At 33.8% G+C, this 12,633-nt stretch overlaps 1 protein-coding gene, 2 long non-coding RNA genes and 1 pseudogene across 4 annotated transcripts; 2 read left to right on the top strand and 2 right to left on the bottom strand.

Moving 5' to 3' along the window:
- Positions 1 to 4,367: 4,367 nt before the first annotated feature.
- LOC120209358 lies at positions 4,368 to 5,301 on the bottom strand. 2 transcript variants are annotated; one of them, XR_005524397.1, is made up of 5 exons: positions 5,175 to 5,301; positions 4,854 to 4,976; positions 4,717 to 4,777; positions 4,494 to 4,550; positions 4,368 to 4,410 (listed from the first exon to the last, which is right to left on the bottom strand). It is a non-coding gene; the product is annotated as an uncharacterized LOC120209358 (long non-coding RNA). The 2 variants fall into 2 exon arrangements; XR_005524396.1 differs by having other exon boundaries at positions 4,854 to 5,288.
- Positions 5,302 to 5,637: 336 nt separating this feature from the next.
- On the top strand, positions 5,638 to 6,533 carry LOC120209164 (signal peptide peptidase-like 1). The gene is made up of 2 exons (XM_039208260.1): positions 5,638 to 5,662; positions 6,259 to 6,533. The coding sequence occupies exons 1-2, from the start codon at positions 5,642 to 5,644 to the stop codon at positions 6,487 to 6,489; spliced, it is 252 nt and encodes an 83-aa protein (XP_039064191.1). The 5' UTR covers positions 5,638 to 5,641; the 3' UTR covers positions 6,490 to 6,533.
- Positions 6,534 to 6,698: 165 nt separating this feature from the next.
- Positions 6,699 to 12,472, top strand: LOC120209461. Its single transcript, XR_005524402.1, has 3 exons — positions 6,699 to 6,837; positions 11,277 to 11,281; positions 12,462 to 12,472. It is a non-coding gene; the product is annotated as an uncharacterized LOC120209461 (long non-coding RNA).
- On the bottom strand, positions 10,630 to 11,595 carry LOC120209262 (annotated as a pseudogene).
- Positions 12,473 to 12,633: the final 161 nt, after the last annotated feature.

The raw sequence follows: 12,633 nt of genomic DNA, 5'->3' as shown, positions 1-12,633 counted from the left end.
TTTCTATCATTTCTCACCCAATCACCTTTATTCATATAAACATACTTATCATATCTTGTTCACATAAGATCATATACTTCATATAATATATCGAAACACCTAGAACACTTTCACGTAGCTTATAGTCATAAGTTTTGTCTCGTATCATATACTTGTTTTCACATATATTTCCTATCAATTATTATACCATCACATAATTCCTTTAACATACATAACATATCATGTAACATTAATAGAAATACTTATAAGTCATATCACTTAAAGCACATATACTTATAGTCACATTGCTTATATCTTAATCGTATGCCTTCTCTTAAACATATATTCACATGTTCAGGTAATTCACCATTTCATCACATAATTGGGTATTCATATAACTCATTTCATTTCATTTCATATCTATCTATATATATATCCTCAAGATTATCCTAATACAAATCATATAGCACTCTTATATTTCGTATTCATCTAGGGCAGACTTATAAACATATCTCACTTCTATTATTTCTATATATAATCTAATCTGTTACTTAATTCAATTTCTTATAGCTCTTATAATCTTCTCATAAACTTCACAAATTTCTATCATTCAACCCATGTGTTATAGTTTTATTTAAACCTATGAATCTTTCCCATCTAGCTTATCTTATACGTTCATCTTATCATTTATGTTCAAATCCCCTAGTTGGTGTACTATTTTCACTTCATCCTATAGATCAATATTATCCAGTTTATTTCACTTATCATATAAAAATATAATTATATTTTACTATGATCACATAGTTTATATCTCATACTTTGCTTTCTCATGTTCACCTATATCATGTCATATGGCTCATATCTTTCTCATGCAGTCACATAGTTCAGTTTCACATATGTATATATATACCTTATATAGCACATACTTCTCATAACATTACATTCAAAAGCATGTCAACACATATATTCATGCATACATACAATTCATGTCATTCATATACGTATAATCATATATTCATGCATTCTAACATAGGAAATAGACTTGTCGCAAGTCTTGTTTCCATTTAGCACCATAAACTAACTAATATGCACTCACCTGCCTCACTAGCCAAATCCAATCTCTTATCTTTCCCTTGATCGATCTTACTTGCTAACGTTCCGGAATTGCTTTATGCGTAGAATCTACATAAATGTACATTTCGAGACCATCATTAGATACCTACACCTTGTAATTGGATACTATCAATTTAAACGAACTTATTAAATCCATATCCCCAATTTTCCTTTAGGGGGAATCGGTTCCCCCCCCCATGGGGTATCGGTTCCCCTATGACATACTGGAAATTCTTGTTCGTTTGAAGGGGTATCGGTTCCCCTTGAATGGGTACCGATTCCCCTTGCCCAGAATCATATTTTCAACCCGAAATTACTTCATTTCCTCTCAAACACTTCATATATCATCCCCTTTTCATCCTTAACTCTAGTACTACTTAACCAATCTATATTCATTTATTTCATCTTAAACCTCAAAATTCTATCCTCCATATAAGATTCAAAATCATACCAAATTTCCAATGTGTTCTAATTCCAATTCTAACACTTCCTACCTCTTAATTTAATCCTTGACAAGTCAAATTCAACTTCACAATCTATTAACTCCTTCCATATCAAAAATTCACTTAAAAACTCATTTTTCTTAATTTCTCATAACTTGTTAATCTTTGAGGTTTAAGCCCCCTAAAGCTTTCCTTAATCTTTCTTAATATCCCAAGAATCAAAACAAGCTTTAAAACGAAAGAATTAACCAACTAAAGACTCACTTACCTTATACCAAGCTTCACGGTGGAGAGGAGGAAGAAGAAGACTGAAGAATGCTCTGGACTCTTCTTCATACGTGCTTATTACCCTTAAAAAAAATATAAAAAATCTTTCTGGTCAAATGACCATAATACCCTTAATTTCCTTTAATAATTACCAAATAACCTTCAATATATATTCAAATAATCATTGAATTCTTTCATTCTTCTACTTTAGTCACCAAATTCTGAAACTTTACAATTTGGTCACTAACCCGGTATTGCGGATGTTACAAGGGGCTTTGGAAGTAGCGTAAAGAGGAGGAAAGGATCCAAATGCTTTTAAAGGTGTGCTGTAAAAGAAGCTTAAGAGCTGTGGCATTGAGCATAATGAAAAATCTTTGAATGCGATCAAAGGTTATTTGTCAGGTTCTTTCCCTGTTTACGTAAGTAAACCAGGGAGAAACAAAGAGGGTTGGTCATGTGAATGTCGGTGGAGTGGATTTAATGAGATTCGTCTTATCTCATATTTAACTGGGCTGGAATGGATACAAATTTCGTTAATGATATGATGTGGATGAGGATAAAAATTAGATTCATTATGATCTTATGGATGATAAGATATATGATGTGAGTATGACATTTTACTCATCTTATCCCCTCCCTTCCACATCATATTTGTTTAAATATAATATAGAGTATTTTTTGAATTTTATTAAATTTTTATTAAAATTATATTTTAGTATATTAAAAATCGTGATAACTTTTTAAATGATGCCAGTTAAAATAATGTCACATATGTAGTGAACATTCAGCAATAAATATTAGGTAGATCTCATATCCCATGAATAATAGAAGATTATTTTAACATCCCTAATTGTTCAAGATTAAACTTGAAATTGGTATTAAATGAAATTTAAGCATAATGTCAAATTAGTTAGTATTTGTATTTTGTATAAAACGTCACTTCGACCTCTATCTTTTAGGGTATTTTAATCCTTAATGTTCAATTTTTTTATCAAAATAATCCATTTTAGATAGAAATTATTGATTAACTAACTATCAAAATATATTTATGACGTAATATTTCTATATGTATTTAATTGATGACATAACGCATGTCATGTCATGACATACAATAATGATGGAAACGAAACAATAATCTTATGATTGATAATGAAAATTAGTGTTTATGGGATCAACGAGTGCTGAAAATAAAACAATAACAGTACATAATATTACAATTCATTTTTTTTGCGAATAGAAAGTAATTTTCATTACATTACATTTAAGGATTGTAACTTAGGGTTATTTTTTACTTAAGAATGTTTAAGCGCTGAATAATTCAAATACTGAATGATTCAGAGGCTCTGAATTAGCTATGAATGTGACATGTTGCTTGATAATGACTCCAAATCATTCAAAATATTTCTGTGCTGAATTATTCAGCACTGTTTTGCTAAATCATCAACACTGAATCATTCACATGTGCGAAACAAACGCGTTGAATGCTGAACGGAAATCAATCCGTTTTATCGATTGTTCAATATGGTAAGGATAATGGTTGTTAGAACCGGACCAGAACGACCGATCGAGTTAAAAACCGAAGATCCAGCTGATTGAACTGGTGGCGTAACCTAAAATTATGTGAACCGTTAAAAAACCAAACTTCAAGGTAACAAACCCAGAGATTCAACTGGTTAAATTTTTTAATCTTTTATTTAATTATTGTCAAACCGATGGTTTAACCGATCAAACTATAAATTAATGGTCCGACCAGTTCAACCACCAGTCCCGTTTTTACATCTGTACGAGGTAATTTGTCGCGAGTAAAGAAAGAATGATCTATCTCAGTGAAACCTGCAAATGCACTTCAATGGCGATGACAGTGTTATTTTCACTAAACAGAAGGCCCTGTTAACAAGATCGTGCGTGTAGGGAGACATTACCTGTTGTGACGGTATAAGGTTGTGGCAAGTTTTGTCGCATGGATATGGGCAATCAATCTCTTTGGTTCTTTTTCTACCAAAGTACCAATCTCCAACTGCTACTGCAATGGTCTGTAATGGCATTTTCAAGTTCCCACATGTAATTTTTGTTATCCGTCCGAGTATCGGATATGAATATATTTGGATATTTACATTACATACCAATGTTCGAATTCGTCTCCGATCTTATTTGAATAATAAATAAATAAAAAAGTAAATCCAAAACATACGCATGAATCAACAGCAAACCATGTGTCCTGTGTCTCACTTTGACAATGAGCAAAGCATGAATTTATAAACATTCCTCCTCTTCCTGAATTTCTGTAGAATGAGTAAGTAGCCGAAAGCATATATTGCCTCAAACCTTGCAATACATTTATCTGGGTTGCATTGCATGCTGCCGGATTAAGCTTGCAATGATTCTAGTGTCCATGCGGATCGGCTGACGGTGGAACCAAACTATGATGAAACTGTTGTGGAAGAAACACAGTGGTCGACACTATGATTATATCAACTATGCTAGAACGTTGAATAGTGTTGAGTTTAAACTATATAACATCAGCAAGGAAATTTACCTGGAATATCTATGCTGAGTTCAAGATAAATAGGGCTTGTGATTATTTCAATGCATACTGGGGAAAGAAACACTACAGAAAAGGAAGTTACATACCTTGCGCTGCAAGCAAAAAAAATCATTCTTGTATGGATAAGAGCACCGCGGAGTTCATACCAGCTTCGGGTTGTTGATCGATTTCTTGCAATTTGGATTTAGATTTTTCTCTATCCCCTGTCATGTACATTTGTTTGGTGTTAAAAATTCCAGGACTAAAACAGGGTTTAAATATGTACATTCCATGATAATTCACACTCATAGTTCATACCTGCTTTATAAATCACTAGAGAGATGGATATAAAAGCAGACCAAAATTTAAGCCATAGATAAAAATAAGTACCTGTAAAGCGATTAGATCATGATAGAAGGACCTCATGGTAAAATTCAAAGTTATGTCTCGTCTGGAAAATGAAAAAAAAGGATGTAACATCCCGAAAGAAGCTTGTCTGCTGCAGAGAAACATTTAATGAAACTTACTCACCTAGAAAAAATCCAGCATCACTTAAACATTTCACACTTGCATTGCATGGTAACATCTTTGTAAGTTGTCACAGTGCAGAAAGGTTGCTAGACCCCCAGCAGAGCAACCTGAAAGCATGCCTACAGCAGAGAAAAAAGCAAATGAAGTATAGCTGAAGTTCACTTCAATATTACCACTGAACACTGCAAGTCATATTTACATGGGAAAATCTTCTTACATATAATAAGCACGTAAATTTGAATACAAAAATACAAGATTAATATCGAACCTCAAAAGTACAAAGTTATATAAGAAATTTTGTACTAATGTGATCTTACCTTGCGTGCACTTGACAACCCTTTGGGCAGAAGATCATGGATAATTGCTTCAAAATTTTCTGCCCTCTGAAATAAACAAATGACGTCTGTTCATTACAGATGCATATACAGGGAAAGGAATTAGTACAGGAGCCAATTCACAGGTCTTTAACAAACCCTGAAATGTGTAAGACATTCCTTATAGGGACATTCAGGCTTGCTTGGTATGAATGGAAACGATGAAAGATAGAATTTTTTTAATCAAATGATCGTGAATATTAACCATTTGATTAACAAATTTTCTGATCCTACCATGACTTAACCGTTCATGCATTCAAGTTTCAGAACATAGAGTTATAAATATGATTTTAAAAAGAAAAAGGTTCACTTCAAGGCATAGAGCTAATATAGAATATCCTGTAAAGATAGTTTTTCCAAGGAATTTGTTGGGTGGTGCATCCCCTGGTGGGAATTCAGCTGATTTCTTGATGCTTGGTCTTGGTGATATGGTATGGAAGCCTCTCTTCAGTATATGAAAAAAGTAGTTTTTGTTAACTTTTGAAGGTGTCTTATTTTATGATCAGCAGTCATCATTAAATCTCGTTTGATTTTGATCTCTATGTTTGGTCTTGTCCCCTATGTTGCTCGAGGAGTAATTACTCGGGCAAGTTTACTGGTTGCAATAATGTTTATTTATTTATTTATTTAAAGTTGAATTTTATATGTCTATGCTATATATCATGCAACGCTCTTGAATATTTGCAGGCTCTTTGTTACTGGACTAGCATCTATTAGTATATTGAAGGTGTAGGTCCTTAAATCGTCAGTTCAGTTTCAAGCTTGAGAAGTTTATTCTGGTTTGCAAATGACACTTGCGGTCTTGCACTTGGGAGACCAGTGGTCTGGACTTGTCAACCGACCATTTATTTTTTGCAATTCATGCATTTATAGAGCAAGCACTCCAATAATATGCATGTGACATTTTGAGAATAACACCGTTGCATTGTTTATCAGTTTCACATTACTTTGCTGGCTATGTCAACCTCTTTCTTTTTCTCCCCAATCATTAGTGTGACTTTTCTTTTCTTTTCTTGGGTTCATGTAGGCTATTCCTGCAATGCTTCTAGCATTGGTCCTCTGTTTTGATCATCGAAAGAGTAGGGAAACGGTAAATCTTTTAGATTTACATTCCTCTAAGGGGCACAAATATATATGGCATGCGCTTCCTGGATATGCTGTTGGACTAGTAACTGCACTTGCGGCTGGCATTTCGCTCACCTCAACCTGCTCTCCTTTATCTGGTATTTTGTCATTACAGCTTATTGAAACTTGTTGACCCTCTATATTTATTATGAGTTTTTGGAAACATGATGTACTCATTCTGATCATTTCTATTCTCCCTGTTTACTGGATCGAAATTCACAATCTGATCATGTTTTTGCAAACATTAGTTTTTTTGAGTTCATGGGATGCCTGTTGCACCTCCACATCGTCTTTGACTTGCATCCTTGATCATTTACACGTAGGTACCTTCACGCCGGGCCCGTAATTTTCATCTCGTGGTTAAGGAAGGAGCTACTTGAATTATGGGAAGGAACCATGCCAAATCTCAATGACAATGCTAGGCAGATAGAAGCCTGATCCATTTTGTCTTGTGGCACAATGCCGGGTTAGGTTGCGTCTCGTCGGGGCACGTGGAACCGTTTGGTTTATATTCCTTTGGATGTTCTGTCATTGCTCTAAATGCTTTCTGGCCTTCCATTTATGCCTTACTATCGATGGTAAAACATACCTCTATCTGATGACCAACAAGCTGTATGTGATACTATGCAACACTTTCATCCTCTATATGAAAACCAAAAAAAAAGTTAATGCTCAAGAGGTGATGTGAAATCCAGTCTTAAGAGAAAAGAATTGTTGAAAAAAATAAAATCATTAATCATTTTTCTGAAAAGGTTCAAAATAAAAACGGATATACCAAACAAATACAGGTTCAAAGTTGTGGTAAAATCTGAAGAAGAAGAAAAGGAGAGAGATTTAAAACGGCACCGTTCCAACGACCTTAAGAATCCTGCGCTTCACTGAAACGTTTGTTTTTTGGAAATCTAACCTTGCCAATGATACATTCCCAAATGAAAGCCAGAAAACAAATTCGATGAGGCTAGTGATTGAACAATAAGCTGGTTACAAGATCAACGATTGCTCTAAAATGCTTTCTGGCCTTCCATTTATGCCTTACTATCGATGGTAAAACATACCTATCTGATGACCAACAAGCTGTATGTGATACTATGCAACACTTTCATCCTCTATATGAAAACCAAAAAAAAAGTTAATGCTCAAGGTGATGTGAAATCCAGTCTTAAGAGAAAAGAATTGTTGAAAAAAAAAATCATTAATCATTTTCTGAAAAGGTTCAAAATAAAACGGATATACCAAACAAATACAGGTTCAAAGTTGTGGTAAAATCTGAAGAAGAAGAAAAGGAGAGAGATTTAAAACGGCACCGTTCCAACGACCTTAAGAATCCTGCGCTTCACTGAACGTTTGTTTTTTGGAACTATAGCAATGTTTTTGCTCTTTCGTACTCCGATGCCTGCACTCAGTTGAGAAGTTTCTGCAGACATCATCTGAAAGACTGTAGAACGTGGTGGAAATGTGCTACTACCTGTGAATACCGCTGGACGAGGGTTGGAACTCTAGGGATTTTTTATGGTTGTAGTAGCATCCATGGCAAGCTTGGAAGCAGGTTTTTCTCATGATATCATTGTTAAACTTTTTACTGAAAAGGGCCAGGTGAGTTCTATATCATGTGAGACCTTGCAGGTTTTAGATGTCGATAAGCATCTACTTGTGGTCAATAGAGGTTCTTTACTCGATGACCAAAGGTTTTAAAGCTCTTTGTCGTTCAAGATTGTTAGGGATATGGATGGAAAACTTGACCAAGGCTCTGCTACTGACACACCACCTTCAAAACTCGAGTTAACTGTAAGCTGAATTCTTGCTCAACTCACAATTGATGCCACATCTGATTTATAAGGTATATCTCAACAATAAGGCGAGGCAATAATTTCATAAATCAGAATTCCTTTCCTGATCTTATCTGTAATATAGGTACAATTATCTGAGCAGCTGATGAGCAACGTGCTCTTTAAAAAGGCAACTACTAGAATTTGTCTTGTGATTACCAAAACCATCTTTGAGTTATATTCAATCCCCGTCACTTTGTCTAGCATGTCTGCAACATCAGTTAGGAGACTACCAATAGTGTGGTAGATGCTTAGTAGCGAAGACAGAAAGTGGCATGCCTACCCTTTTCCACATAAATCTTCGTAGCTGACCTAAAAATGCCAGATTCCGACCACTTCCTTCCAAGGTGTCAAAGTACTGCTTTCCATATTTGCTTAAAAGTCACAGAACAATAGAAATGACCTCAAACTATCTTAATGCTAAATCATTTAATTATGGCAAAATCACACGAATATAGAAATAGAAAAAAAAAATCCAAAAGTAGAGATCATTGAAATTTATTTTCTCAATAAGGTTGTATTTACCTTGAAATTGGGAAGACGCTTGGATCACTTGACATCTTCATGAAGACGCATGGAAGACCTGGTATTTTCTTTGAACAAATATACGGGAAGATATCATGTCTTCCCTACATCTTCCCCGACGATGTTGGGTGGTCCAGACGTCTTCCCCAAATATTGTAACATCATCTCATTTATTTTTCACTTCGTTCAATAATTTAAAATTATTTATTTCACTCATCTATATTTAAAACAATAATATGAAATATGTAAAACTAACCTATATTAGCATTTTAGGTTTTGAACATATTTTATATAGTTGTGGATTTTACACATCACTTGTAAACAATCTCCCATATGTGAATCCACTTGATATCGAGTTTTTTAAGGTGTAAATAAAATGAACAACGATGATAACACGAGGGTGGATAGGGTGTAGGTTCTTCACAAAATACATATATGAGTGACAGAGTAGGCAATTGAGTAATTCGAATTGAGTTTTGTTCATTTTGAATCTAAACTGCAATCGGTTTAGATTTAGATCGGGTTTAGATCATATTTGATTCGGGTTTAATTCATGTCTATGGAAATTTTGTTCGGCTCAAATTCGGATCTATTAATTTTCGCACCAGATTAATATCGAATTAGTTGATTTTAGATCGGGTCAATATATTTCGATTTGAGTCAACCATATATTTTTTAGTCAATTCAGGTCGGTTTCACTTCGAGTCAACCTTTAGATTTTCGGGTCAACTGTTGTCATTATTTGACTTAGTTTTCATTGTTGTTCTTTTTTACTTATAGTTTAAGAATTTTATGTTAATATATGTCACATCCCAAATTCTGAACTAGAAGTTTTAGATTCAATCAATTAAATCAATGAATTTTTAAATAATTTTTTATGTGAATATATATTATACAGTTAAAGTTCAAAAACTAAAGTTATTGCATAGATATAGAGATGATTTCTTAACTATGGACATATTAAACCATTAAACAAGGACTATATTAAACCACTAAACTGTTATTTGAAAGGGTGGTTAACAAATAGTATAATATAAAATGAGAATAAAACATATAACATTTTACTATTTATCAATGATAAAAATATATCATAATATAAATAAATAAATAAATAAATGTTCATTTACTTATACTCAATTATCAGGGTAGTTCTGTTGTACGACAACCTTAATATACGGCTAAGGAAATGTTCTACCGGAAATTTTAATATTTTTTTAACATTTCCGGTAAAACGTTACCTAAAACATTGTTTTTTTTACCGAAAATATTAATTTTGGTACCTAATTTCCAATAAAAAAATAGCATTTTATGTAGCGCCCAATATTAACATTTCCAATAGAAAAATAATGTTTTAGGTAGCGATTTACTGGAAATGTTAAACATTTTAGGTAGCGCCCGATATTAACATTTCCGGTAGAAAAATAATATTTTAATTAACGCTTTACCAAAAATATTAAAAAAAATATTAACATTTCCGATAATACTTTTTTAACGTATATCAAGACTGTCGTACTTTAGACATCCTCAATTAGGAGGTTAAAATCAGATCAAGGTCGATGTTCAATTCAAATCGAATATGGGTAACCTAAAATTATTTTCAATTTGGATTCCTTTCCATTCAAATTGTTTCCAACTTGTGTTAGTTTAGGTTATTTTCAGTATAACTAAATTTCAAGTCAATTTCAATTCCATTTTAGGTCATCTCATTCAAGTCATGGATCGGGTAAAATCAATTCAAATAATCAAATACGAGTCAAATTTACCAAGACCAATGAGTAATCAATTGGTTCGACGTAGAAAAATTGAAAACCAAGTAAATTTGTTTGCATTTTTTCTGAATAAAAATCAAATCAATTCAAAAGAAAAATCAGCAATCACCGATCAGTTTTCAAATCGATTTGAATAGACAAATCTAATCTAGAAAGACATAACTTTAGAGTCATTACTTCCTCCAATTTTTCATATTCAATTCAAATAAACAAGTTTTCGAAACACAGACTTCAGTCTCAAACAACAAACAAAAAACACAAGGTAAACACTCTAGCTGCTACTAAACAAGAACAGAGCGGAACCAAGAAAACAAAGGTTTATTTCTTCTTTTCTGCACCTCCACCATGGGCCCTGCAGCACCAAGAACAATATTATTACCGTTTTTAGATGGCAAAGGTTCCCTCAAAACATAAGAAAACATATACTTGCTCGTCTGAGACATAATGAAAGATATTACCTCATTTTGCGGAGAACGCTGGACATCTCTTCACGCTTCTTCTTTGCCCTTTTGTGAGTTCCCAACTTCCTTTTGCTACCTTCAGAGCTCGCTTGTCCTTGCCGACTTTCAGAAGTTCAGTGATCCTCTTCTCGTATGGTGCAAAACCAGCAACTTCCCTAATCAAGCTCCTCACAAAATGGACTCTCTTGCTTGTTTTCTGAATAAAATAAAGTAATCAGGACTGTGACTTCTAGGCTGAAACAAGCTCTTTGAAAAGATAGATACAAATAATAACAACAAATCTAACACAGCATTTTACTAGCATCAGTATTTTCCTATGTTGCTCTGACTATTTTTAAGTACTCGTTTTCATGCATATCCGAATAATACAGAGATATAACCCGCCAAAAACTGTCAATTACACTACCATAAGTCCATAACTAAAACCCATGCTCGAATCCGAGCCATGTAGATTTTTCACCTAAGCAAGTTTACATTTCTCTTTTGATAAAAGATTATTTCTACTGGCCATACACAATTACAAATAATCTACATAAATGACAATAGATATGTACTTACTCCTTTCGAATTGAGGGACGCGGAGCCAACTCTTCTTGGTAACAACATGACCCTTGTTCAGTCCTACAAATAGGCCAGAATTTGGCTGCTTGGTAGCCATGCCTGCATCAGAAACAACAATACATTGAAGCAACATTTCAATAATCTTTCGTATTCAAATTAATCGGTCTCTTATCAACTCCTTCAAACAGGAGTTGATAAATCATTTTAACCTAGGAATCGAACCATTATATTATTATTATCCTCCATAAATAGCTAAAATTCCAAAAAAATCTCAACACCAAGATCTACATGTAGATCAAATGGCATGAAAAATGGGCTTCAAAATTAACTATAGCAAATAGAACAGCACGGAAACCGAAGCTTTTAAGACAATAGCAGAACGCTAATATCATCATATTAGCTCAAACAAACCCACCGATCAACGGAGATCAGATAATGAATACAGCAACATTTCTGGGATTTCAGCTTACAGTTTCGTTTCCCAGGCAATCAAACAGAGCAGAACACTCGGGGAAAAAAGATACTAAAGAAGTGTGAAGGGGATCAGAGAGAGAGCGAAGATGTACCTGTGGAGACGGGATATCTGAGGCGGAGTTAAAAGAAAATTGGGTTCTGGATTCGTGATATAACAAATATTGACCGCTAACCCTAGGTTTTTAGGGTTTGTAACATGGGTTCTGGGCTGAGAAACCAAGAAATAAGAACGTGCTGAAAATAAATGCACAAGGATTGACCCAACCCAAAATCTCTTAAAGCCCAATTGCTTTAGAAGGCCTATCTTTCTAGGGTATAAATATGTTTGGGTGTTGCTACTATGTTAAAACTTAAAATTTAGTCCATAAATATTAATTTTGTGACATTGAATTTTTTTTAAATATTTTTATTTGAAAATCTTGATTACCCTTTCACTTTAATTCAAGTTTATGTTGTTACGGTAGTAGAGATGAGAACAGATCAAGTAAGGTCGGGTTTTTGATACACCTGAATTTGATTCGAGTATATATCTTTCCATTCAATATTCGATCTGACCCATAGTTAGAGAAGTTCAATCTAACCCGAAATCTGACCCAAATTATGGGATAAAAGCCTGCACTCGATATGATCCGTCATAATATTCCTCATTTTTAATAAGTGA

This window comes from Hibiscus syriacus, unplaced genomic scaffold (genome assembly GCF_006381635.1).
Source record: "Hibiscus syriacus cultivar Baekdansim isolate YM2019G1 unplaced genomic scaffold, ASM638163v2 tig00000002_pilon, whole genome shotgun sequence".
Lineage (NCBI taxonomy): Eukaryota > Viridiplantae > Streptophyta > Magnoliopsida > Malvales > Malvaceae > Hibiscus > Hibiscus syriacus.
Note: the sequence above shows the minus strand (reverse complement) of the source record. Positions and strands in the feature narration are given on the sequence as shown.